This window comes from Gracilinanus agilis, chromosome 4 (genome assembly GCF_016433145.1).
Source record: "Gracilinanus agilis isolate LMUSP501 chromosome 4, AgileGrace, whole genome shotgun sequence".
In the NCBI taxonomy this organism is placed as follows: Eukaryota; Metazoa; Chordata; class Mammalia; order Didelphimorphia; family Didelphidae; genus Gracilinanus; species Gracilinanus agilis.
This window is the reverse complement of record NC_058133.1, coordinates 309,782,791-309,810,570: the sequence shown is the minus strand read 5'-3', so window position 1 is coordinate 309,810,570 and position 27,780 is coordinate 309,782,791. Positions and strand designations below refer to the sequence as shown.

The window sequence follows — 27,780 nt, the reverse complement described above, 5'->3', positions numbered from 1 at the left end:
AGAAAGAAAGAAAGAAAGAAAGAAAGAAAGAAAGAAAGAAGTCTACATCTTTTTCATGAGTAACAGACAGTCTTATACTGGTTTAGGATTGCAATTCTGAACATCCATGGATTATCACAGTCTTGTAGAATCAGAGATTGTAGGAGAATGGGCCAGGTCACTAATGGCAATGACTTTGTTTTTGTTTGTTTGCTTTTGCCACTTATATGGCATTTATACTATGTGTCAGGCACTGTGCTAAGAACTTCACAAATAGGGTCTCATTTGATCCTCACAAGAGCCCTGGGAGTTGGGTACTTTTTTTTTTTTAACTAAGCTCAAGTTGTAGCAATAACTATAATATTTATATAGAAATATTTTTGCAAAGTGTTACATACGTTATCTCATTTGTTCCTTACAACTACATGGTAAAGTAGGTGCTCTTATTAGCTTCATTTTGCCAATGAAGAAACTGAGAAAGAGAAAGGTTAAATGATTTGTCAAGGGTCACACATTCAGCAAGTGTCTGAGGTCTGATTTGAACTGAAGTCTACCTAATTCGCTGTCTTGTGCTCTGACCACTCTGTCTATATTAGTCTGGATGTTTTTGCTTGTTTTTAATTAAAAAACAATGCCTCATATCACTATCCTTTTTTGTGACTGATCTCTCTTAAAAGCAAAAAAACCCCACAATAATAGAAAATTCAATAAGTTTTTATTCCGTGAGATTTTTCTCTGTACTATGCCGAGTCCTTCCTATTGTTACTGCTCTCCTAGCCTGCTGACCTGATGTCAGCAAGGCATAATCCTTGACAATAAAAGAGATTTGGAGACACTGACTACTTATCAGAAATTATGTATAGAAGATTTCTGCTCTGGTACAAGTAAAAGCAGATGATCTTCTGTGTCCCTTCTAACACAGAAATTCTGCATTTAAATCCTTAAAATGTCGCATCTCCAAGAATCATGTTGTCATACATAATAATAGAATTATAATGTATTACATATAATCCTACTATATCATATGAATAAGTTTATTTTATTAATAATAAAATTATATGATAATTTAATGGCAAAGTTATTAACAATGCTAATAATAAAAGTGGAAATCAGAAAACCACTTATCATGCTGTTTATAGAACAGATTCCTCCTGAGATATAGGCTGAACTAAATGGCTTTTAAGATGTCTTCCAGCTCAGAGAATCCATGATTCAAGCAATTTGATGTCCTCAAGAGTATTTGGTGCCCTTCTGGACCAGAAGGTAAACCATCTACCCTCATTGTTTAAACCCAAAGACATTTGTGACTCTGTATTAGTAAAAGAAAGGAAATTTTTCATTCTACCCAGTAAGGTTTTAGCTTTTAAATAAATTTTTAGTAGGACCTGTGATTTTAAATTCCCAATGAAATTCTACCAGTGCAGATGGGTGCCTTTTCTGCAACTTACAGTCTTTTTTTTAAAAAATTATTTATTTGTGCATACATTTATAATCTGTCTCTCCCCCAGTTGAACAACTAAAACCAGAAATTTCTCATTTTTGGCTACTCAAAAATGTATGGCTGCATTTTAATGCAACTTAAAATCTTAGAATTGCCTGGAGGTTCTAAGGTTAAGTGAATTGCTCAGGCTTACATAGTGAGGCTGAGCTTTCACCCAGATCTTGCTGACTCCAAGGCCAGCTTTCTATCTTCTATGCCACACTAATTCTTTTCAGGTAAATATGAAATTCTAAAAAAAGTTGGGAGGAAAGACCATGAGGAAATCTAATGAAAAGCTGTATTATTAAAAATGAAGACAGAAAATAGAGACCCTGATATTCATTAATGATTTGGGGAATAGGGGAGGTCTTGACACTCACTTTACCAGTCTTAGGTAACTTCCAACCAAATATATAAATTAGTTTATACTCAATTCTTAGCACAAGACTTTTAAATAATCATACATTAGTATAGCAACCCACAATGCAGCAGATGGGTCAGGGATCTTTCCATCCTTGGAAATATCTAAATTTGGTCTCTAAAAATGGAAGCAAAAGACTACTTCTGCACATTCCTTTCTCAAATCCTTTTCTTAAAGCATTTACAGCAGAGCTTTTTTTCCTCCTTCTCTTAGATGCGTACAACACGAAAGGTCTCTGTCTGGCCAGTGGGCCTCGTCGGTGGACGGCGTTATGAACGCCCTTTGGTGGAAAATGGAAAAGTCGTGGGCTGGTACACTGGCTGGAGAGCTGATAGGCCATTTGCCATAGACATGGCAGGTAAGCGAGCACCAGTGCCATCTATCTTTTTTCTTATGAATCTTTTTGTCTTGTTCTCCTTTTTTGTTTAGAGACCCACCATGCAAACAAGAAATAAGGCTCTAAAAAGCCTATTAGAGTTCACACACCCCTGAAATTACATACTTCACCACTGTGACCTAGTGAAATATTTAACCACCATTGATAGTAGCCAATTAGAACAAGTAGCAATTTATTATGCAGGTAGAAAATGCTTATGTCATGTTTCACTACCAGTGAAACCTCTTGGGTAGTTTTACTTGTAGAAACTACTTGGGTAGGTTTACTGAGAAATGGAAATTAACCCTGTACACACTGATTAGTCTTTAATATACACAAGACTTTTAAAAAGGCAGCACATATCTGTTTCTTTTTTTTAAAAAAACTGGTTGATAAAATAACATAAAATTAGATAGTAAGTTTTTTGTTTGTTTACTTTCTGCATGCAGTCTTTTTCTATTTGCATTCTGTAACCAGCCCTACAAATAGAATAGATAGAGCCTTTGGTAAGCCACATGTCCAAAGATGCTGCTTTATCATGAAATGACTCATTTTCTGTGGGATGTATAAAATGATGACAGTGATAACTGTGGAAGGATATACTTTGAAACACAAGGCATAGTGGAAAAATCATTGACATCTACAACCCAGTAGATGAAGGCAGAAAAGCTTCAAAATTGATCTCATCAATCTTCAACCGTAAAGCATGGTTCTGTGTCTCTGTCAGCCCATGCTTGGTCAATCTTTTCTGTGTACATCTCAACTGCAAGATAGAATCCTCAGTGCTCAGAATTCTAATGTGGCAACAGCTGTTTTCATAAAAAGAGAAGAGCTGCAAGAATTACATGACTTTCAAAAGAGAGTTGTTCTTATTAGGATCCTGGTAATGGGAGTTCAGTAATAGTACATCATGGGAAGATTGAAGAAACTAGTGTCAAGAACCCTGCCGTCTCCTGTCAAGCTAGCACCCTGGACAGCTACCCTTACTACTACCCTAACTTACCACCCAATCCTTTTCCCATCTACTTTGCATAGAATTTCAACTTAAGAATTATGTATCATTTTAGTGTATAAAATAGATGAAGCTTTGAGAACTAGAACTCTCTGAAAAAAACTATGAATAAGTGCAAATAATTCAACTTGGAATGAGAGTAAGCACATACATGAAATTGGTGGAGGAGAGGATAGAAGGCCAGGCTTGGCGGCAAGAATTCAACAATTCCAGACTATATACATTATTAAGTACCTATTATGTATTGGCCATCGTAATATATATTGGGGAGAAAAAGACAAAAATGAAACAATTTCTGACCTCAAGAAGTTTACACTGTAGATGAGTCTAGATGTATATAAATATAATACAGTATTTACAAAATAAATAGGAAGTAATAATAAATAGGTGGTGAAGCTACAGCAGCTAGGAGCTAGATGAGGTCAGGAAAGGTCTCGTGTAGGAGGAGGCACTTGAGATGGGCTTTGAAGGAAGCTAATGATACAAAGAGTATAAAAAAGGAGGGAATGCATTTCAGGCATGAGGAATCACCTGACCAAGAGTACAGTGATGGGAGAATAGATGTGATGGGAGAATAGATGTGTCAGGAATAGCAAGAAAAACAATGTGACTAGAAGGACATTTTCATTGTGCATTTTCACTGACTATGTTCCATGCTTGGAATTCTCTCCTTCCTTTTTTCCATCTCCTAGCTTTAACTCTCAGTTAAAATCCCACCTTCTGCAAGAAGCCTTTCATGGTCCTCCTTAACAATAGTCCCTTCCTTCTGACTTTATTTCCAATTTAATTTGTATATATGTTGTTTTATATCTTTTTTTCATGTTTTCTCCCCCAATAAATTGTAAGTTTCTTAAGGGCAGAGATTGTCTTTGGCCTTTCGTTGTATCTCCAAGGCTTAGTATAGTGCCTAGCGTTTAAACTACTTGAGGACAAAGATGTTCGTTTCAGTTGTGTCCTCCTCTTTGAGATCCCATTTGGAGCTTTCTTGGAAAAGATACTGGACTGGTTTGCCATTTTTTTCCAGCTCATTTTACAAATGAGGAAACTGAGGCAAACAACATTAGGTAACTTGCCCAGCATCACACAGCAAGTAAGTATCCGAGGTCAGGCTTGTCACTCTTCTCTGCTGTGCCACCAAGCTACCCAAGGCAAGAATACCATTTTCTTAAACTTGATAATCCCCTCTACAGTACCGTGTAAACAAATAGTGAATTAAGAAATAAGCATTTATTAAATATTTGCTGAATGCTTAGTATGGTACATGGTGCTAGAAACATAGAAACAGACATAAGATAGTTCCTGCCCACTAGAAGTTTATATTAGACTGAGTATATAGTGGATAATAAATATTTGTTGAATGAATGAATGGTAGATAAGCTTTCTCTCACGGATGTTCCTTTCTCTCCATTTAAAAAGCTACCTCTCTTGCCTTTCCTTCTTCCTCTATTCCAGGTCCTCATCACCTCTGGAGTACTTCACTAGCTCTTTAGGTGATCTCCCAGCTTTGTCTCTCCACTCTAATCCTTCATCCACATTGCTGCCCAAGTGATTTCCCTAAAACTCAAGACTTACTATGGCACCACGCAGTGTGCCACCCTGCATACACTCTGACTTATTAAAGTCCAGTGGCTCCCCATTAACTTCTGTATTAAATATGAAGTCTTCTGTTTGATATTTAAATTCTTAAATGAAAACCAGTCTCCCTCCGACCATACGAGGCAGCTAAGTGGTTTTGGTGGATAGAGTGCTGGGTTAGATTCAAGAAGACTCGAGTTATAAATTTGGCCTCAGATACTTGCTTGCTATGTCACTTTTGGCCAGTCACTCCTTTGCTTCAGTTTCCTTGCTGGTAAAATGTGAATAATGTTAGTACCTATCTCTCAGAGTTGCTGTGAGTCTCTATTGCGAGAGATATTTGGAAAGTGCTTATCATAGTGCCTGGCATCTAGTAAGCTCTCTACAAATGCTGGAGAGTATTTATCGTCAATAATAAGTGACATAATAACTAATAATAACAATAGTTGGTTGCCTGGCCTGTTTGCTGTTCTTTGAACACAACCGCCCATCTTTTGACTTTGCACTGTAGTGTCTGGTAAACTTTGTCTCCTCAACAGGGTTTCTTAGCTTTCTTGACTTACTTCAAAACTCAGTTCAAATCCCACTTTCTTCATTTGGTCTTTCCCAGTTCCTGCTCTCTCCATCATCCCCTTTCATCCCCATTGCCTTCCAAGATTATCTTCTATATATTCTGTGCAGAATTATTGCTATGTTGTCTTGACCATTAGAATGTGAGTTTGGAAGCAGTACGGTTTATTGCCTTTATGTCCGCATAACTTTGCGCCTTGCCTGGCCCACAATAAGTGCTTAATATATGCTTGCTGACTGTCTGAAATATTTATAAAGGGCCTGTAGGCAGTCCTGGTCCTCTCTCCCCAGCATTTTACAACTTTCCCTTTTATTTATATAGTTGTGAGATAGCTACATTGGTTGGTAAACACTTTTTGGATTCAGGCACATGCCCAGTGGCACAAGGTAGTTATATACACTCAAGTGAAACAACATAGACAAATGTTTTAATTTGGTTTGGAATGCAGAGCAATTATTTTGGCATGTCAGATTTCAAACTCTGTCATTTCCTTTGAATGGTCGATTTAAAGAATGAAATTTGTAATAACAGCATCTGATGGAAGTCCTACTTCAGAACTTGTTGTGAAAAGATGTTTTGAATTATGAGAAATTTCTAGGTTCACATCTTTAAAAAAAAAAGCATTTTCCCTTTAGGTGAACTCTCTCTCTCTCATGTTGAGAAAGAGGCAGCCCCCTTTTATAGGCTTTTTTCTGATATGGCTATGACTTTGAGTTCTTGAAAGCTGTACAGGTAAGCCCCAAATTCCACCTGATCTTCCTAAGCCTAAAAGAGGTCATTTGGAAGTTAACTTGTGTGTCTATTGCCCAGCCTAGTTAAGTTCTAAAAGATTCATCAAAATAAAATTGTCCACTGAATGATTAATACTTGACCATGGCAACCATAAAATATTCTAAAATAAGAAGGAGGTATCTTTAGATAATAGGATCATAGATTTAGAGATGATTGTTAGAAGTAATCTAGTCTAACCTTCTCATTTGATAGATGTGAAAACTGTAAATTTGGTCAAGTCTATTAATCCTTGGAAGACTTCCATTTCCTCATCTGTAAATATAAATGTGAGAAATAAAGCTCCAAAACTATGGTTCTATCATTATTTAAACTTCATAATGGTTATGTAAATGATTGTGGAAGCAATTCTAATCTGTATTTTGTTCACACCATGACCATAAGACCGTAAACTATTTTCCCCTCTTATATACTGGGATGCTGCCATTTACTTTTTTTTATTCTGAACCTAACAAACACTAAATAAAACAAGCATTTCCATAATTCAAAGCAAAACAGAAAAAAAAGAAAATTTGCATGTGTTGATGGGAAACTATACAACATATAGCTTGTTTCTCCCAATGTACAAGAAATTCTTCATGTTATTTTTAAACTTTTCCTACTTGTGTGTTTCTTGCTGACTTCTCTTCTGTACTTTAATGTACATTTTAAAAAAATTTTCAGTGATCTCTTCTTTTATTCTGGTAAGTCTGCTACTGTGCCCATAAAACTTTTCTTCCTCCCCACAAAAAAACTGAAACAAAAGAAAAATAAATTCCTTGTATTAAATATGTATAATCAAGCTAAATAAATTCCCCCATGGGCCATGTCTGAAAATATGTGTTTCGTTTTGTATCTTGACTTTATCACTTTATTGTCAAGAGATGGGTAGCATAATTGATCTATGATCTCTGAAATCACGGCTGATCATTGCACTGATTATAGGATTGCCAAGGCTGTTTTTAGAGTGCTGTTATGTCCATTGTTCTTTGGGTTCTGCTCACTTCACTCTAAGTCAGTTCATATAGATCTTTCCAGCTTTCTCTGAAGCAATCCTTTCATTCTGACAGCAGAGTAATTATCAGTTATATTTATGTGATATTCAGTTGTGCAGTCATCCCCATTAATAGAAACTCCTATTCAATTCTAGTTATAATCTTTTGCCAGTACAAAAAGAGATGCTAAAAATAGTTTTGTTTATGTGGATATTTTTCCTCTTTGAGCTCTTTGAGGTTTAGTAGTTATATCCTCAAGTCAGAAAGTATATTTAGTTTAGTGACTTTTGGATATAGTTCCAAATTGCTTTCCAGAATGTCTAGACCAATTCATATCTCTACTAATAGCAAAATAATGTGCTTCTAGACCTTGTTTCATTTATATCATTTAAAATTTTTGCTTCATTTCTTCTAGGATTCTAGTTCACTTTATGGCTATGCTGTGCTTTTTTTCTTTTGAGGTTTTGGTTGAAAATATTTTGGAGTTATTCTCATCTTCTAGGTTAGATTTCTTTGTTGATAGTATCTTCTTTGATTATTCATTTTCCCAGTTATACTTCCTAAACTAAGACTTAGGGTCAGAGGCAGTCAGTCAATCAATAAACATTTATTAAGTGCCTGTTGTGTGCTAGGTTCTGTGCCCTAACATTGGGGATAAAAAAATGTAAAAGACAGTCTCTACCTTCAAGGTACTTACAGTCTAACAGGGGAGAAAATATACAAACAAATATGTACAAAGCAAATTATATACAAGATAACTGGGAAATAATTAAGAGAGGGAAGGCACTAAAATTTAGAGGGGTTAGGGAAGGCTTCTAGTAAAGATAGCATTTTAATGGAGACACTAAAAGAAGCCAGGGAAGTCAGTAGGACAGGCTTCTTGTGCTTCTTGATACTTTATTTGTTGTTAGTATCTTCTTTGATTATTCATTTTCCCAGTTATAATTCCTATATGAAGACAGGGTCAGGAACAGACAGTAAATCAGTAAACATTTATTAAGTGCCTGCTGAAGGATTTGTTCCCTCCTGATATTACCTGGAGACCCTTCCTTATGTGTATTGGTCCTTGATAGTGAATCCTAAACTTTCATCAGTCAAAGTTTCACCAGTCAGAAAGACACCTCTGAGCTAGGGGGCCATTTAATTTTTCCCATTCTGAGAGCTTTACAAACCCCTTTCTGGTTCTAGATCTGGATGCTCTGGGTCCGAGAGCTCCAGTGGCCCCATCTGCTGTCAGTGTGCTGGGAGGCTTTGTAGGTTTGAACAACTATGCTGCAAGCTTGACCCTGATCCAAGTTTTTTGAACTAGAAATACAACTGCACAGCTCAGTCCTTCTCAGAGTCTGAAGTACTAAATTCACAGTCCAGGCAGGTCGAAGGTGACACAAAGACAGGCTTACCCCTGGTCTCTCTCCCCCAAGCTAGATACGTAGCTGTGGGCTCCAGCCTTAGTTTGAGGCTGGACAGTTTCTCTAAGGGCCTTCTTACCTAGATCTTGCCCCTCCTCATTGCCCATGACTTTCTGGTTGCCTTGCTATGCCAACATGAACTAGAAAAAAAGGAACTCAGAGTAGCTTTTGGTTGTATTTTCTGATCACCACTTGGTCGGGTGCTATTCCTTTGTCTTTGCTGGAATAGATGTGTGAGTCAATTTCCTCTGATTCCAGCATCTTTTTATTCCTCCCATCTTTGTTGGTTCTACTATATAACTATAAATTCTTTGTAAGAGTGCATATAGAGTGAGATCGGAATAGGGACCTATTAGGGGATAACCAACCTGAGCTTTCAAAGTCTAAATAATTGAAATCTTTTTAGAAATGTAATTTATTATAGGAGAAGCAACATGGCATGCAGATAGGAAGTTCAGAAGAACCAGATTTAAGTTCTGTTTATGACACATGCTGTTTGTGTGATTCCGAATAAGACAACTGACCTTTCGGTGTCACATGCAATTTTCTAAGACCACACATTGCAAAGGAAGAGCTACTCTGCACTGGTAACCACTTCTAAACAGGGTGTCCCAAAAGTATTTCAGTTTTAGCCTTTAAAAGCTTGAAACTTCACCAAGACTTTTGGAATACTTTGTATTATCTTCAGCTCCTCACTCATCCCATCGAGTTGCCATATCTTACCATTTTTCTCAGTTTGCCCTCTTCTCTTTACTTATACAGGCTATTAGTTTAGCTTTCATCATCTCAGGCCTTAATTAATATAAGTCTTCTAGTTAGGTCCTCTGCCTTAAGTTTCTCATCATTTCAATCATCCCTCCCTTCTTCCCTCCTTTCTTTCCTTCTTCTCTTCCTCCCTCCCTTCCAAAATAATTTAATTACAGATCTGGCCATGTGATTCCCCATATCAGGCTCTTCCCAGTGCTTCCTAGAGCTTATAGGGTAAAATAAAACTCTGTTTAGCCCTTAAAACCCTTTACAACCTAGCACTAATCTGTCCAGCATCATTAGACTTTATACCTCCTGCCTCTTGCAGTCCAACCATACTATTGTTCTCTTTGTTCCTTACATATGATGTTACATCTCCCATCCCCTTGCCTTTGCCCCAGCACTCCCTCATTCCTGGAACATACTCTTTTCTCACCTAAGAGAGTCTCTTCAAGATGCAGCTTAAGCACCATCTTTTGAAAGAAACTTTTCTCAGTCTCTGCCAATTGGTAATGCCTTCTCTGTTAAACTACCTTATATTTACTTGCTTTGCATACATTTGTCTTCATTCACTTTATGTTATATGTATTTGTCTCCCTCATTAGAATGCCTGTTCTCTGTGAATAGCAATGTGTATCTTAGTGCCCAGCACATAAAGGCTTTTTGATTGGTAAAGGAAATTTCCTCACTCAGAGCTTTCCACACTAATGAAATCAAAGGTCTGGTAAAGAAAAAATATTCCTGGAAAGTCTTTAATCTCTTGCCTAATATGACACTGCTTTCTCTTAGTTCCCATTCTACTTATTTGCCAATTCCTTCCCCCTTGCTTTTTCTAGTTCGTTTTCCTCCCACCTCCATGTATATTTATCCTCCAAAAGCATTTCCTAGGTCCTTTTCTCTTTCCCTTCTGTGCTATCTCCCTTTATAATCTCATTAGTTTCCATGAGTTCAGTAACCACCTCCATGCAGGTGTCTCCCAAATCTATATATCTAGCCATAAAATCACCATGAATTTCAGTGAAAAATTCCAGTTGCTTTTTAAACAACTCTAGGTAGACATACCACCAGCATCTCAAATTCATTATGCCCCAAATTACTCTTTACCCCCTAAAATGTTTTTCTTCTAACATTCTAAGTTCTAACATTTCTAATTTTTTTTTAATGGTCCCAGTAATCTACCAGGGTCAAAGCCTTCCTTCCTCTCCTTCTTATACTTCCTTCCTTCTTGTCTTCTTGTCCTTCCTTTCTTCCCACCCATCTTGTCCTTTCTTCTTTCTTATCCTTCCTTCCTTCTTGTCCTTCCTTTCTTTCTTCTTCCCTCCCTCCCTCCTTTCTTTTTCTCTCTTTGTTCTTTCTCCTTGCCCTGCCTCCCAGGTAACTTGCTTGGTAACTTAGTCCTTAGTGGCCTGAGGCAATGAGAGCTCAAGTATTTTGGACACCATCTCTCAGCAGGAATGGATCAGAAGCAGGACTTGAACCCCAGCCTTCTTCTATTCCATTCCCCCATACAGTTGCCAAAGCGATAGTCCAAAAGCACAGGTTTGATTATGTCAGTCCCCTGCTCAGTAAGTGTCCAGTGGCAATTTTTCTCTAGGTTCTAATACAAATTCTTCTGGCATTTAGAGCCCTACACAATCTGGCTTCAATCTACCTTTCTGGGCTAATTACACTTCACTTATATCCAAAGGCTACTTCCAGCCAAAAGACATTCTCCTCCTGACAGGTGACATTCCATCTCTGGATCTTTGCCTGGGCTATTCCCTCTCCTTAGAATTCACAACCTTCTCAAGTGCACCCATAAGAAAGGTTAGCTTAGGTGCCACTTCCCCTGTGAGACCTTCTGTGGCACTTCTGGCTTTTAGACTTCCCTTTTTCCCCCAGATTACCTTGTACTGCGTTTCTCTCTGTGTGTGGAACATTCCCAGTAAAATGTAAGTTCCTTAATGCAGGGGCTGATTGATTTTCTGTCTTTGTATTCATGGTACCCAAAGACAGTCCCTTGTTACAGTGAATAAATTGATGTTTAATAAATTGTTTATTTAACAAGGTAAAAAATATCCTGAACTCAGGAGGGAGAAGAGGGAGTCCATGCATGCATATCCAGTCCTCCTCCCCTTTCTTTGAGCTCTTGGATTTCTATTTCTTCTGTTGGGCAATTTTGTAGTTTTGATGACCCTTTTTTAGATCTTGTGAGGTTTGAGGAAGGATGAGGGGAGCTAAAAGGTAACTGTTAGTTGATGACAGAATAAAGAATTTATTAGCAATTCACCATCTAGTTCCAGTGCCCTTGCTTTCTGTCTGGTGACAATCAATCAGTCAGTCAGTCAATGAACAAGTAATTTAGTGCCCACAGTGGGATGGGCACTTTGTTATGTACTGGGGATGCAAAGACAAAAATAAAGCAATCCTAGTCTTCAAGGTGCTTATCTCCAGGAAAATGGCTTTCAAGATTTTTCATTATAGCTTATGATCAGTGATCTGTTATTCAGTGATCCTCTTACATGAGAACAGACCAGAGAAAGCACTAGTACAGAATTAAGTATGAACTAAATTAATAAAACCTTTTTTCTTTTCACTATTTTTGAGTAAGGGAAATGGCTTGGTCATACTGAGCCCCTTCTTTGTAGTAGGTTGAAGGTTCACGGAATCATTGGTCGAGAGATGAAAGAGCAGAAGGCCGGTCATATAGTATGTAGCAAATGATGATCCACAGATGCCTCATCTTGCTCCATTATCAAACTTAAACAATAAGGGGACTGGCTTGAGTCAAACCTGACCAAGACAATGAGACATGGATCTATTATCTAGAACAGTCTAGAAAAGGATTGAGCATATAAGAGAAATGAAACAATGGCTCTAGAGATCTGAGGATGGAGAGGGAGAAAGAGAGAAAGAGAGAGCGCGCAAGAGAGAGAACAAGAGGTAGAGCAAAAGAGAGAAGGAGAGAGCAAAAGAGAGAGGAGGGAGAGGGGGAGAGAGAGAAAGGGGGAAGAAAAGAGGGGGAGGAGAAAAGAGAGAGAGAGAATGAGAGAGAGAGAGATATTAAGCATTTATTATGTGCCAGACAGTGCATAAAAGGGAATTAGAAGATGGAATTGAGGGATGGAGAATATTCATGAAGGAACAAGCTGGAAAAGATGGAAAAGTTAGGTGTGGAGCTGGGAGAGAAGTGGCCTGGATGACCTGAGCTCTTCCCAAAAGAGTGGTGCCAGGCTGGGACTCATCGGAGGGGCTGAAGGAGTAAAGGCACCTTCAGTGTTGGTTCAGACCATCAGGAGCAGAGCCAGTAATGAAGTCAAGAAGCTCATCCCACCAGGGTGAAAAAAGGAAAGTGATTTGTAAACCATAAAGTTCTTACTTGTAATAGCAAAAAGCCGGAAATAACTTTGCTGTCCACATGTTTTTGCCTGTGTTAATCTTGTTTTTCAGCATCCCCTTTCCTTACAGGTAACACAGAAAGGGAATAAGAGATGGTGGAATGTAATAGAGAGCTGACCTCCAAGTCAGAAAGACTTCAAATCTTCTCTCTGGGAAAAATCATTTAACCTTTTAGTGTTCTAGGAAACTCTCTAATACTATAAGTTTCAAAAAGACACCAAACCAAACTGGTAGAGGAAATGTCCTCCTCTAGTAATTCCCTGTGTCAGTGAAATAGCAGGACCTGTCCCATGCCATCGTTAAGCTGCCCAGCTTAAATCAAGTAATCATAAATTCCGTATCAGTGGAGTCAAAATAAGGGAAGTTTTGCTTTGGCTGGTGAGTATAAATAGCATAAGAAAGTGGAAGGAAGGAAGAATAACCTTCCTACCATTTTGGTGCTCTGAATAATCTAAGTAAGCTGGTTTTGGTACCTGAATGTCAGGGACCATTTTTTGCATGAGTAAGATGTAGTTGTTAAATGTCCACAGTAGAATAACTTGATATGCCTTAGAGCCCTATTTCCTGTCCTTTAGTGCAAGGTTTAGGGACTGACTTGAGACTTTGTCCTTAGGCTGCTGCAATGTGACTGTCACAGAAGTGATGTGTAGCCTCTCTGGGAGAGCCCTACAGCTCTGATTTGGAGAGAATTTTGTCTTGACAATTTATAGAACTGCAGGAGTGGAAGTTTTCCTTGCTGTAGGGAGGGAGATCTGTCCATTTGACACTTCTTTAACATAAATTGGCCCACCCCCAAATTGAAAAGTTTAATTTCGTTTTGTTTTTAGCAGAAACAGACTGTCTAAGACTGTCTGGTAGACGACACTCTCTGTTGCTTGTAAAATTTCAATTTCCCCATTCACATTGACTGCTGCTGGCATTAGCAGGAAGAAGAATAATGATTCCTGGCATTTGTGTAATACTTTTAAAGTTTGCAGCACACTTTACATATGTCTTCTTGTTTGAGCTTAACAACTCTGGTAGGTAGGTACTCCTAAGTATTTTTCCTTACTTTGCTGAGGAGAAAACTGAGGCCCAGAATGATAAAGAAACTTCCCTCAGGCCATATAGCTAGCTAGAAAGTATCAAGGGAAGGATTTGAACCCATATCTTCTAACTCTAACTTCAACATTATGGTCACTAGTCTCCTTATACAATGCTTATTTGGAGTCAGAAGACTTGATTTCAAAATCCTAGCTCAACTGTTTGCCCCTGGTATGATCTTGGACAAGTCACTTCCCCCCAGTGGACCTCAGTTTCCTTGTCAGTAAAATGAGGGTTTAAGGCTAGATGTGTTCAAAAAAATCTCTTCCAGCTCTAGACTCTATGCTGCTAGGACTATCTTCTCCCCCAAAGATAAACTCTAAAAGGGGTGATGGATGTAGCCAAGAGGAACAATCATAATACATAGAGTCAGAAAATGCTCTTTCAGTGTTGATTTATATTGAACTAGAAATACTGTCATATGTTTCCATGAGCATTTTTTGCAGCTCCGTCACATCACTGATCTCACTGATTGTTTTTTGGATAGAAATATCCACTCATTTCCCAGCCCAATGTGATATAATAGAATACTGGAGGTAGAATTAGGAACACCTGGGTTCAAATTCTCTTTCAGATATTTTTTCTAGCTGTATGACGGGACAAATCACTTAGCCTCTCTGGGGGCTCAGTTTCTCTATCTTCAAAATGAAGGGGTTGGATTAATAACCTTTGTTGTCTCTTCCAGCTCTAAATCTATGCTCCTGTAAATCACTTGTATCTATTGACATTTACAAATTTATTCCATAGAGATTCGTTAAAATTCCAGTCAGGAGTTTCTATTAGCCTACCCACTGCCTGGTGGTTTTCATTTGTTTAAGTGTTCATGTTTTTAGCTATTTAGTCTCATATTAGGAAACCCTGGCCCCTGATTCAGATAAAGTCCCACAAAATGGCTCTATCCTTTTATTATTAATTTTTATTGATCCTTTTTTGCCTTTATATCACTCTAACTCTCAATCTATTCTTCCCAGAAAGTCAACCCTTATAAAAACTAAAGAGAAAAAAAAAATAACAGTGTAGCAAAACTAACACATTCAGCAACCAACATTATATGCAATATTCCACACATAGAATCCCTCACCTCCACAAAGAAGGAAAGGAAATATATTCTTATCTCTCTTCTTTGTGGTTGGGCATAACTGTTATAATTTTATAGCATTCTGTTTTGATTTTGTTGTTTCCACTCATCCATTTACATTTTCATAGTTGGTATATAGTTTTCCTGGTACTACTTACTTTACTTTTCATCAATTCAAAGAAGTCTTCCAGTGTTTCTTGGTATTCTTCATATTCATTGTCTCCCCCCCACCTCTTTTTTTTTTTAAAAAAAACCCTTGCCTTCCATCTCTGAATCAATACTACATATTTGTTCTAAGACAGAAGAGCAGTAAAGGCTGGGCAATGGGGATTAAGAAACTTGCCCAGAGTTCCACAGCTAGGAAGTATCTGAGGTCAGATATGAACCAGGGACCTCTCATTTCCAATCCTGGCTCTCCATCATCCATTGAGCCACCTAGCTGCCCCTCATATTCATTGTTTCTTAAGGCATAGGAATATTGCATTACATTTCACATATCAAGCTTTACTTAGCCGCTCCTTAATTGATGGACATATATTTTTCCTAGTTCTTTTCTGCCACAAAAAGTCCTGCTATTATATTTAAAAGAAATTAAAGTGCTTGAAAAAGTAAAGAAATCATAATTAAAGGAAGTATTTGTCTGGAAGCAGGATATGCTCATTCTTGTATTACTTGGCTAAGTAGAAAAACAATAAACAAAAGCCACTTAAGCTCTCAAAGGAAAATGCCAATTGTAATGTGTTAATTTACAAGGTGGTTTTTTGTAGCATTAGTTAAAGCTTCCCACTACAGCTGGTAACTAAATCAGTGTGACAGAGCACTCTCCATGAGAATAAGCAAACACTGTTCTCCATTGTACGAGATTGACAAAATCACATATTGTAGGATTCAGAGGAGTGATTTGTGCATTTTCTTCACCAAATAGAAAAGAAAATTTCCCTTTGTTGCACTCTCGATTTTTTAAAGTCTTTTCAGGTTTTAATTTCTATTTTAAAATAGGAAAGGAAAAGAGAATAACCCTTCCTTAAATGCCTGTATTTGCCAGGAACTGTGCTAAGTTCTTTAAAAATATTATCTCATTTGATCCTTATAACAGCCACGAGAGGTAAGTGTTGTTATTACCTCACCACAGTGAAGGAAATAGATAGACCAGCAGAAGTTAAATGACTTATCTAAGGTCACATAGCTAGTACTTGTCTGAGGCTAGATTCAAACTCAGGCCTTTCTTATTCCAGACCCAATCCATAGATTGCCCCATCTAATCTACCACCCAGATAATGCATGATGTATTTGTGGAATCACAGTATAGTGGATGGATAGTATACTAGATTTGGAGGCAGGAAGGTTTGTGCTCAACTCCCTCTCTGATTCATGCCAAATGAGTCACTTAGCCTGCCTTGAACCTCAGCCAGTTTCCTAGGCCTTATATGCTAAATCATGGCATTCCCCCACACTGAGAAAGTTACAGGACCAATATGTGCATATAAGAGTATTCCTTAGTTTGCCTCTAAATTTCTAGTGATGGTCATTCTTGGAGATAATTTCAGCAACAATGATGTGCATATTATAGAATTTAGATCTTAGAAAGCATTTGTTATAGCATCCTCATTTTTAGTTTTTAAGTATTTTTGGTACTATTTTAAAATTACTTTTTTTTTCAATTAGCAAAAATTCAATATCTTTCCCACTTCCCAACCCCCTGTCCCAATCCAGAATGAAAGAAAAGCAAAAACCCTATTACAAACATGTCTATTTAAACAAACCAAATTTCTGCAATGATCATGCCCCCAAAAAGTCAGATTCCATACTCTTCACCCTTCTCCACTGTATCAGGAGTTATGGGTAGCTTTCACTCATTTCCTCCACCTTGTTGTGTAGATATCTGCTGGTATTCCAAGATTATAGGAGGTGATTTTTTTCCTCTAACCTTTTTTTCCCCTTTCCTGCCTAATATATTCCTTTTTCCCCCTCTCTTCCCATTCTTCCCTTAAAGCCATCATGAAATAACAGAACTATCCCCAAGACCTCCTCTGTTATTTCTAATTAGACTCCTTTCATGAGCCCTGATAATGATAGGATTCAATAAAGAAACATTTATCATCTTCCCATATTAGAATGTAAACAGTTTATCCTTGTTTAGTCCTAAATTATTGTTCATTTGTATTTGCCTTTTTGTGTTTCTTTTAAATTCCTGTGTTTGAACCTCAAAGTTGCTACACAGCTCTGGTCTTCTCTTTTACCTTCCTTACCTTCCATCTTAGAATCAATGCTGTGTTTCAAGGTAGAAGAGTTGTAAGGGCAAGGCAATGGGGGTTAAGTGACTTGCCCAGGATCAAATAGCTGGGAAGTCTTTGAAACCAGAGTTGAACTCAGGACCTCTGTCTTTAGACCTGGTTCATAATCCCTGTTTGCCTAGCCTAGCCACTTTTTTGTCTTAGAATTGATACTAAGACAAAAGAAAATAAGGATTTTAGAAGAAGAAGAAAGAAAATATTTGGAAGACCTGTGTTTCAATAAAATTCCTTTTTATCCCTTTTAGGATTATTCTATTTTGCTGGGTAAATTGTCTGTAAGCCTATATCCTTTTGCCTTCTAGAATATAGTATTCTAAACTCTCTGCTCTTTTACACTAGTGGCTGCTAAATAGTGCGTGATTCTGTCAGTGAGTTCTCAGTACTTGAATTCTTTCTTTCTGACAGCTTACATTTTTTCTTTAACCTGAAAACTAGTTTTTGTCTATCACGACCCTAGGAATTTTCATTTGGTGATTTCTATAAGGAGATAATGGGTGAATTTTTTTCTATTTCTACCTTCCCCTCTGAATTTAAGAGATCTGGGTAATTTTCTTTTAAGATTTCTTTAAATTTGATAGTTAGACCCCTTCTTTTGGTGGTTCCATCCATGTAGTACAATAATTCTTTTTTTTTTTTTATTTAAAAAAAAACCTGTACCTTTCATCTTAGAATTATTACTTCATATTGGTTCCAGTGCAGAAGTGTGGTAAGGGCTAGGCAATGGGAGTTAAGTGACTTGCTCAGAATCACACAGGTAGGAAAATTTCCCATCTCTAGGCCTGGCTCTCAATCCAAAGAGTTACCCAACTGCCTCCTAGTGTAATAATTCTTAATTTTTCCTCCTTAATCTGTTTTCCAGATCAGTTGTTTTTACAATAATATAACTTACAGGATACCTTCCACAATGAGATACCTTTTGTTCTTTTGACTTTGTTTTAATATTTTTGTTGTTACTCTTGTATCATGGTGTCATATTTGATCCATTCTAATTTTCAGGAAATGTGTTGCTTATAGGTCTTCTACCTTGTGAGCTATCAATTCCCTTTCAAAATCTGCCTTTCATAGTTCTTGTTTCTTTTCCTCTATAGGCTTTAGATTGGGTTAAAAGCTGGAATTGAAACTCTGCTCTGCCTCAGGGATTTGAGCTATATCTCTGCTGCTTGTTTCTGAATTTTTTCCTCTCTTGGGTTAGAGCCCAAGGATAGAATGGGTCACAGGTCTCCATAAAATTCTGCCAGAGAGTACCTATCCTTGTTGAGTCTCCCTGATATAAGTCTAGGAGTAACTTGTAAGAGTTTGGTCCACCTTCTCTACTCTCCTGCCTTTCCCCTATGCTGGAATGCTCTATGAGTCATGTCAGACCCTCTCCCCACTGTTCATAGATCCCCCTGTCTTCCTATGCTAGTGTGGGTTAGAAAAATGTTCCATTGTGATTGTCTCTTAGGTTTCCCTATCAAGATTTGTCTGGTGCATTTTCTAGATCTGTCAGGAAGATTTCTGAGGGGGAGCTTGCTGTATTGCTTCCCACTAATCCACCATCTTGGTTCTACCTCAGTGCCTTGTTTTTTTTATATCACAGTCATTTCTTGATATGCTCCCTACCATTCCCCTTCTGCTGCCAATGAATCTTCCCTTGTAAACAAAAAAGAGAAAAAAGAAACAAATAAAATCTTTGGCCAAACTATCTATGCATGACCCTACACTCTTTGTCTACTGTCTCTGCAACTAAAAGATTTGGTCGTGTTTCTCATTTCTTCTATAGGGTCAAGACTGACCATTATATTACACAGCATTCACTTCATTTTATTGTTCCTCTTGTTTGTATTGTTAAACTTGCATATGTTGTTTTCCTTCTACTTACTTCAGTCTGTATTGGTTCACTCCAGGAGAAGTGTTTCTCTTAATTCCTCAATTTTGTTGGTTTTTTTTTTTATGGTACAGTATTTCATTCCATTCAGGTACCAGTTATTTCAGCCATTAACCAATACACAAGTGCCCCTCATTCTTTCAGTTTCTTTGCTATCACAAAAAGTACTACCATGAAAATGTTGGTATATATGGAACTTTTCTTTCTATCTTTAATTTTCTTGATGTATAGATATCCAGCAGTGGAATGGCTCTTGTATTTGTATTAGTTCTCTCTGTGTGAATGTGAGTGTATGTGTGTGTTTGTGTGAATCTCAGAACTTTATCAGAGATACTTAATGCAAAAATTTATTTCCCGCCCCCCCCCAGTTGTGTTTCCTTTCTTAGCATTGTGGGAACATAGATCTAGGGCAGAAAGGAATGTAGAGGTCATCTAAGCTCTTCTATCTTCATGTTACAATTGAGAAAACTGAGGCTCAAGAAGATTACATGATTTGTGCATGGTCAGGCAGGTAGAAAGTGGAAGAACCAGGATTCAAACTCAGGACATATGTATAACTCCAAGTTCAGCACTTTTTCCACATTACCATACTATTGCTTTGATCTTGAGAAAGCCTTTAAATTTTGCAGAATTGAAATTATTGATTTTATCTCTTTATGCTCACCTCTGCCCTTATTTGATTAAAGATTCTCCCCCTTTGCCATCGTTCTGAAAAGTTCCTTTTATTTTCTTTCTAACTTTTTTACTGGATCTCATCATTTGTGATTTTTTATATGGGTTATCCATTTGGAAATTATTATGGTATATGGCATAAGATGCTGATTTGGCCTTATTGCTTTTCACTTTCCCTGGCAATTCTTGTCAATAGAGAGCCCTTCTCCAAGTCCCTAATTTTATAGAGGAAGAAACTGAGGCCTGGGGAAATAATGTGACTTCCCCAAGATCACTTGGGAAGTGAATAGCAGAGGCAGGATTCCGGTCCTCTAAATCCAAATCGAATGCCCTGTTCAGCACCCCATAACTACCTCTTAGAAATCTAGTTACTTCCCATTCTCTCAAGCAGTGTAACAACGCTTTATAAGTCCCTGTGTGAACTTGGGCAAATCTTTGGCCTCTTAGGGTCTCAGTTTCCTCAACAATAAGTAAGGATATTAGACTAGATGAGGGGTAATCTTTAATCCCCTTTCAACTATAAATCTGTGATCTAGTGATCTTATGAAAAGGCTAACCTCTTTGGTCCGAGTCTTCACAGAAAGATGGTAGACTCACTAGAACCCATGTGAAAATCTATCAGATTGTTTGCCCTCTGGGTAGGGGGGTAGAGAAGAGAGGGAGAGTGAGAATTTGGCCCAAACTTTTTTTAAAAAGGAAAAAAGTTGTATTTTCATAAAACTGAGGAAAAACTAAAAGGTAAAAAAAATTTTAACTAAATAAAAACTAACCAATAACAACAACAAAAAAAGAAAGATGGTAGACTTGCACTAACCAATTAAAGAGAGAAATTGAGAAGTGAATTACTACCATCTGGACAAGATTTTTTTCCCCCTTTACTTTTTAGAAGTGCATGAAATTTGAACAAAGTCTTATTCATTTCGCGGTAACAAGGAGCTGCCTGGGAACAGAATTTGATGGCCTCATGAAGTAGTTTACTGTTCCCAGAATTGTTCCAGTAGTTAAGGATATGGTAGAAGTGATACTTCCTTTGTTATCTAGGTTGGGAGTACCTTCCAACTCAAGCTTCTGTGATCCTTCCAATGTCTAGTTTTCATTGTTATGTTAATGATCTACCAATACACACTTGAATATACACTGTTGTCTGATTGCTAAATAATCCCAGACCAGTTAGCTAGCCACATGCCTCCCGGATCACTAGAATTTCAAGTGGAGTGGTGGGAGGACTGTCAAGTTATTATAAGCAGACTGCCTAACTCTTCCCCCCTCATACACACACACACACTTATAGACAGAGCACTGCAATAGGGTTGCTCCTCAATAGGGTGCAGTAGCTCCTCATTAAAAACAATATTGGGAACCAATGCTATGGTCACTTCCACAGAAAATATTTTTATCTCCCATCTGGAACTGTGTGACCCTGAGCAAGTCACTTACCCCTCCATGTTCTAGGAAACTGTAAGACTGTAAGGTGAAAGAAAGTGCTGACCAGTACTGGTAGAGGAAGCTTCCTCATCAGGGAGTTCTCTTTATGGAGAAATTCATAGATCTAATCCCTTACCCCTTATCCCATCTGTAAATGAGTAAGGAGGGAGAGCATTTGGACATAAAAAAAATACTTCATCAAACTTCTCCAATGGATGGAGCAGAAAATGTCTGCAGTTGTGTATAGTGGTGGTTTTTAAGCATACACAATAAACTGCCATTTATCTAGAATGGTTGAGAAATGAGAATGTTATGCTTAATTAAATATTGTGGTTAACTGAAATTTGAATAATCTATATACAAGGAACAATTTTCAAAGAAATGAATAGAGAAAAATCCAGGTATTCCTTACTCCAGGACCACCATTGTCTTGATAATATATAAGATATAAGAATATGATATCATATAATAAAAAGGTTTTAATTTCAGATAAATGAGAATTAAGTTAAGAAAATCTAGGGGTTTTATTTATATAATGTGAAATCAAAACCCTTTGTTAAGAAAATCCTGGGTTTTTACTTGTATAAATATATAATTTTACTTTACTTGTATAAATATATAATTTTTATTGTATAAAATATGTAATATTTTATTTTTGCCTTAAATATTTTTTAAATTTAAGTTAATTCATTGGAGAATCTTTTAACTTTTTTTTGTTCTTTTGTACTATGTTTAAAAACAACTTAAATAATTTAAATTTTAAAATCTAGTATGATTATACTTAATTTTGAGTTTGCAATAAATATAAATGTACATATATGCAATGTATGTGGAAATGGCCCCAGTTTCCTTGTCTGTTTAAAAAAAAAATAAGGAAGTTGGTCCAGACTTCTGTGGTCCTTTCCAGTTGTGGTTAAGTTTCTCTAACTGATCAAAAGTCACTGAAAACCCAATAAACCCAGTCCACTAGTGCCCACCCATTCTCCCATGTAAGGAATTAAGACTGGTAACAGGGAAATACTTGAATTACTTTGCTTTCAGTTTTCTTACCTTTTTATTTTTAGAAATTCTGGATAATGAAGTAGCTACAAAATGGCTCCCAGTAGGAAGTCACAGGATATTTTTTAGCCAGATGATTAGCAGTTGACTCCTAAATACAAAATTAGGACTAGCGAGTGTGGCTTCTAACGGTGAAGTCAGGACTGGATTCCAATACAGTCCTTTTAGCTTTGGCAAAGAAAGACTCAGCCAACCCTAGAAGCAGACCCATGTGCAGTCCTTAGAAAGGCATCTTCTGGCTGGTGGAAGTGATTAAATGGCATTTTTGTATTTATGCAAGAGAGAGCTGTTCGGTATACTACTCATTTGTAACTTTGCACACGTTTTGGCTTATGAGAATGGCTGTGTAATGGTGTGTGTGTGTGTGTGTGTGTGTGTGTGTGTGTGTGTGTGTGTGTGTGTGTGTGTGTGTGTGAGGGTCTGTGGAAGCATATATCATGCTCATACCTTAGAGCAAGAATGCTTGCTAGCTTGGGATGGTTCCATTTGCATCCTCGCAGAGGTTCCTGTGCTTCCTTGTAAGAAGAGCGCTTTCTCCTAGCAGTGAGCATGCATTCTAACATGCACGCTCCAAGTGGTGCCTACGGCCAGCACAGGTGAATAATGATCTGTAGATGAGAGAAAAGAATGGCTCCTGGGGGCATGGTTCACATTGTAGTTTTCCAAATTGCAAGCCTGTGACTTGAATCTAGCAGCACTAATTCTCCCCCTCCGTTCCCCCCACCCCACAAATGACAGGGTCGTTAGCCTTCTAAAATGGATGGTTATGATGGGGAGAGTACAGAAAGGGCTTCCTTGGCTGCCAGGTTAGTGCGTTTTGCACTTGCACTTGCACTTGCACCATTTTCTCCTGCACCCCCTGCCTCTGTCACTGTACACACCCAGTTCTGGAGTGGAACCCCTGCTTTCATGACTGGGTAGTTCAAATCTGAGCTGGGATGAATTTTTACTACCACATCTTTGTTGAACATACATCATATTGTAAAGTGCTTTGGGAAGCTGTGTAAAATGGGGTGGTGTGGGTGGAAAGTATGATCAAAGGAACAAGTATAGGTTGTTTAAAATAGATTTCTCTAAAGAATAACTATATTATACCAAAGAAATGCTCAAATTGTGCATGAGGAAACCTGCCACTCTGCTGAAGGAAGAATTAGGAGAATGAAAAGACTGACATTTCTTCAGTGCACTAATGAGGAGCTCACAGAGAGCTGGACTGCAGAAGTGGAACGAGGCATACGTCATTCATGTATGACCGATGCTTTGTTTTCTTTTTCTTAGCGGTACTAAGATTGTAAGGAAGGGTCCTATTTGAGGGGTTCATATTCCACCACTGGGAAGTGTCACTGATGTAGGGCAAAAAAGCAACAATAAAATATTTGGTTGAAACAGAGACTACCTTTCTGTGTTGGGATCCCTTTTAGTCATCTAGTGAATAAATAAATGAAAGTAAGGCCAAATTTCAGTTAGCAGTTAGTGAAAATAAAGATGAAAGTTGGTTGTTTTTTTTTTTTTTATCCAAATTCAAATTGAGGATAACCAGCAGGCCTCAAACCTGTCATTGAGTTAAGAGATTCTCCTCTAACTATGTGAAGACTTCCCCTGGCAAAAAGGGTAAATGAGAACAATCTGTTCTAATGGCTACAAAGGTGGCTGAAGTGGGTGCCCTGGAAGTGCTTAGAAGCTGGTCAGACTTTGAACATGCCAAGGTTATCCACTGCATCCTGGGCCATCACTGGTCATCCTGACTTTTGTCAAAGAGGACTTTGAGGATTCTGGAAGAGAGAGTTAGCCTGATGGCTTTGTGCAACTCTACCTCACAAATCCAGTTCACAAGCAAGTCAAGACATCACCCTGTGATGTCATTGGTCCTCTTCAAAAGTGAAGGATGAACAACAGCAATAATGAAATCTATCCATTAACTTCTCCAGGGTATGCAAATCCCATTTTAAGAATCTTTGCGTTAAAAAAAAAAAAAGTTGTCTCAACATCAAAGGTAGAAAAGACAGATTGACCTAACTTGTCCTGAACTGAGAATGGATCCTTCTAGACCTTTGCTATGTGTGCATTTATTAGTATCTGTTATAAATCAAAGGATTTTATACCACCATTAAGATGTATTTAGAATTTAAGCTGTTGAAAGAGAAAAGGTGATGATATATTTTATCATCTTGATAGCAATAAAATATGAAATCCATGTCTTGTGGTCTAACATTTAAAATCAGAGACAACCTCAGATTTTTAGATCTTTGCAGTTGGACTATAAAAATGTGTTCTTCAGAAGTAAATTCCCAGGAGCAAAAGCAGTGTGGGGAAAGAAAGAGCATTGGACTAAGGTGAGCTGAGTTCTAGCCCTTAGTCTACAAAGCCCTTTCAATGTGATCTTGGTCAAGACTCTTTTAACCTCTCTGGGTCTCATCTGTAAAATGGACCATTGCAGTAATTCTGTGACAGTAATTCAAGATCAACCCTGTGTGAAAATGCTTCAGAAACTAGAAAGTCCCAACTAATTCTTGGGATAGTTTGTGGTTATTTTTGGATGCATCCCACTAGTTGGTTATGTCCAATTTAAGAGCCAATATGTGTGTAATAGTTGCCTAGAGGAGGAGAAGCTATGACATCTGGGTTAAGGCAGGGTATGAAGCTGATTGTATTGGGAATCTCTTCTTAGAGATGGAAGAAAGCTCTTAGAAGTTCATACCTTGGACACACAAGGGCTGTCTTCTGTAGTTCATATACTGGCAGAATGTTAGCTGACTAGATGACTTCTTCCTTTTCTCAAAGGAATTGCATTGATTCAAAGAGGCAGCTGAGCTCCCTATCACTAGTTTCCCCCTTCCCCCTTAAAAAAAACAGGGGATATTTTTAGTGGTTTGGTTAATTAAGCCTTCTTAATTTATCTTTTGTTCCCAAAATCGACTTTTCTGTCCCTGTCAGCATTGTAATTGTTTCCATAGAAGATTTAGCCTTCTATGACAACTGGTTGTTTTCAGGGAAGAGATTTAAATGAATTTGTCACAGGTTAAGTAGAAAATACTTAGAAATGCACTTTCCTTTCACTTCACAAAGAACAATGGTTGCTAAATGGACTTTTAGGCAGTTCTTTAAATTAGATGGTGACAGGACAGCAGGACAGACAGCATCGGGTAATAAGGGATCAAAATCTCAATCAATAGTCCTTTGCAAAAAGATGAGCTAATCTGTTTAAAGAGGCTTGTTTCCTGGTTGGTCATTTTAGCAGATGGTAAAACATGTAGCCCATTTCCAACTGCCTCCATGGAAGAAAATGATTAAAAACAGGCAATGAATTGAGTTTGGAGTAGTTCCATTAAAAGCTTTATCCTCCTGCCTTCACCTAGGAAGAGGTCTTTATCACAGCAATGGCCAGTCACTGTAACATAGAAGCCTTCAGCCCAGAGTGATGCTTAGGACTTCGCCAGACTAATGACATTCTATGGATGCCAGTAGAAAAGAATCATTTGGTGATGCCTGCAACTTTATAATATCCTAAATTTCCAGTGCTTGACCTGATTCTAATAAGTAATAATACTAGAAAAAAATATGATTCTCCTGGCATTTTCCCAAATAGTTTGAGGAAACTAGTCAAAGTATTTCCCTCTATGCTGATGGGTTACCAGATTTTTTTACTTGCATCCCCAATGGACAACAGTATTCCTGCAACTGTCCCCTCTTGAGTCCCCAAAACAAACCCTCATGAGTTTGGGGGAGGGAAGCAAGTAGAAGTGAAGTACATATATGGTGGACAAAAGGCCAGCCTCATAGATGTAATAAGGAACTTCTGGAACAAGATGGAGGATTGACAGGAATGTTGGTTGGAGACCTTGGAATGTGCCCAGGGTGGCTTGCCAGGGCCAGAAGACAGTTGGAACCACCCTATAAATACCCTGGGACAACAGCACACTGGGTCTCATTTTTGAGAATTCCTGGGAGAAAGGTGGATTGGAGGGAGGGTAGGCCCTAGACCTGCAATTCAGCATCCATATCTGAATGCCATAAGAAATCAATCACCTGCTATTAATAGAGCTGAGAGAACACCACAACCAACAAAAAGAATACCACTAACCTTCCTTATCCTTTGGCTTGTGCCACAGCTGGGCTCAAAAGGATCAAAAGGATCAAAAGAGGGAGAAAAAAGCTCCAACCTATTATCAAACCTATCATCCATTTGATTTAGATCACCTTTATTTATTTAGATCCAGCTTAACATTCCCAAATCCTTTATTCTATTCCCTAGTTCCTAACCCTTATGTAAATATAAATAAATAAATACAAATAAATCCTGTTAAAATCCAATCAAAGAAGATTGGTATTCCTTTCCTATTTGGTGAATCATCTATAGCTAATTAGGAAGGGATTTATAAACCTCAGTCAGAATATCCAGCAAGCACATCTATACTAACCCAAACCAAACCATCAAATCCAACCCCAAGCCAGGGCTAGAGGAGTTGTTAAACACTTATACAACTCCCATTAGGTTCCTGATTTGGGCACTGTTGTAGAGGCAGAGGCTTGGCTAAGCTGATCTTCATAGGCCCTGGGGTTACTGACACATTGGGTAACCACCTGGCAAATACTTCACTCACTAGCCCAGATTCATCCAGCACCTGTGATTCCAGTGCCTACTTGGCAGACTCAGTCAACAGAGCCTGTCAGGCCCAAATGAGGCTTAGGAGCCTTCTTATTACCAACCTGCCTCCAATTTCCATGCAACAGTTTTTGGTGAGTTCAAAAGGGAACCGAAGCCTAAGAGTGTTGGGAACAATGGCTGTAGCAAAGGTTACCTTTATAATTAGCTTATCCCTACTGCTCTGGTCTGCAATGCAGGGCATATGTCATCTTTGGTTCCATGTTATAACTGAATATTGCCTAAAAATGCTGATCATATATGACTCCTACAAATACCTAGCTCTGACCTTGGCAGAATTTATATCATACCTGCCCATAGTAATAGCAGTGGTGATAACAGTAATACAGGGACTATAGACTCTTAAAATGGCATTTGACTTACTCTGGGGTACAAGGAAGAACACCAACTATGAACTGCTGCAAGTGATGAAAGAGTAGATCAAGCAGCTGATCAAAATAAATAGAAAGATTAGAGAGGGCCAAATTCTAGACTCCCACACAATAATGCAGCTGGAGGTTATAGAAAAGACACATAACCTAACTGCTACAAATCCTCAAAACCCCATGGCTACATGGAAAACAACCTGAGGCAGAGGCAGTAGGACCAAGTACCATATCTTTGTACCTCATTATAGACCAGACTCATTTTAAACCAGAGGTGGGGATTGTACATATGAAAATGTACAAGGCTTTCACTTCCCAAGACCTGGAAGTCCTTAGGAGGAGATTCCCCAAATACTTCCTGTCTCCATACAAGTCTGCAAAGGAACTGAAAAGGACTTTTGATTTGTTCAACCCCAGTTTTGGTGATGTTGAATTTCTTTTGGATGAATTTTACACCCCCTCAGAGAAGGCAAGGTTCCTAGAAGAGACTTAGAACTAATGAAAATCTTACATCATGGCCACTAGATCACCAAGAGTTTGAGTTCTCATCCCATGCCAACATG

The 27,780-nt window shown here is 38.0% G+C and overlaps 1 protein-coding gene across 1 annotated transcript in view; it reads left to right on the top strand.

The window, feature by feature from the left end:
• B3GAT2 (beta-1,3-glucuronyltransferase 2) overlaps positions 1-27,780 on the top strand; it is a 78,684-nt gene that overhangs the window by 39,537 nt on the left and 11,367 nt on the right. The window contains exon 2 of the mRNA XM_044674427.1: positions 2,094-2,238. Coding sequence (XP_044530362.1) covers positions 2,094-2,238 — 145 coding nt within the window. The remainder of the gene's footprint in view (positions 1-2,093; positions 2,239-27,780) is intronic.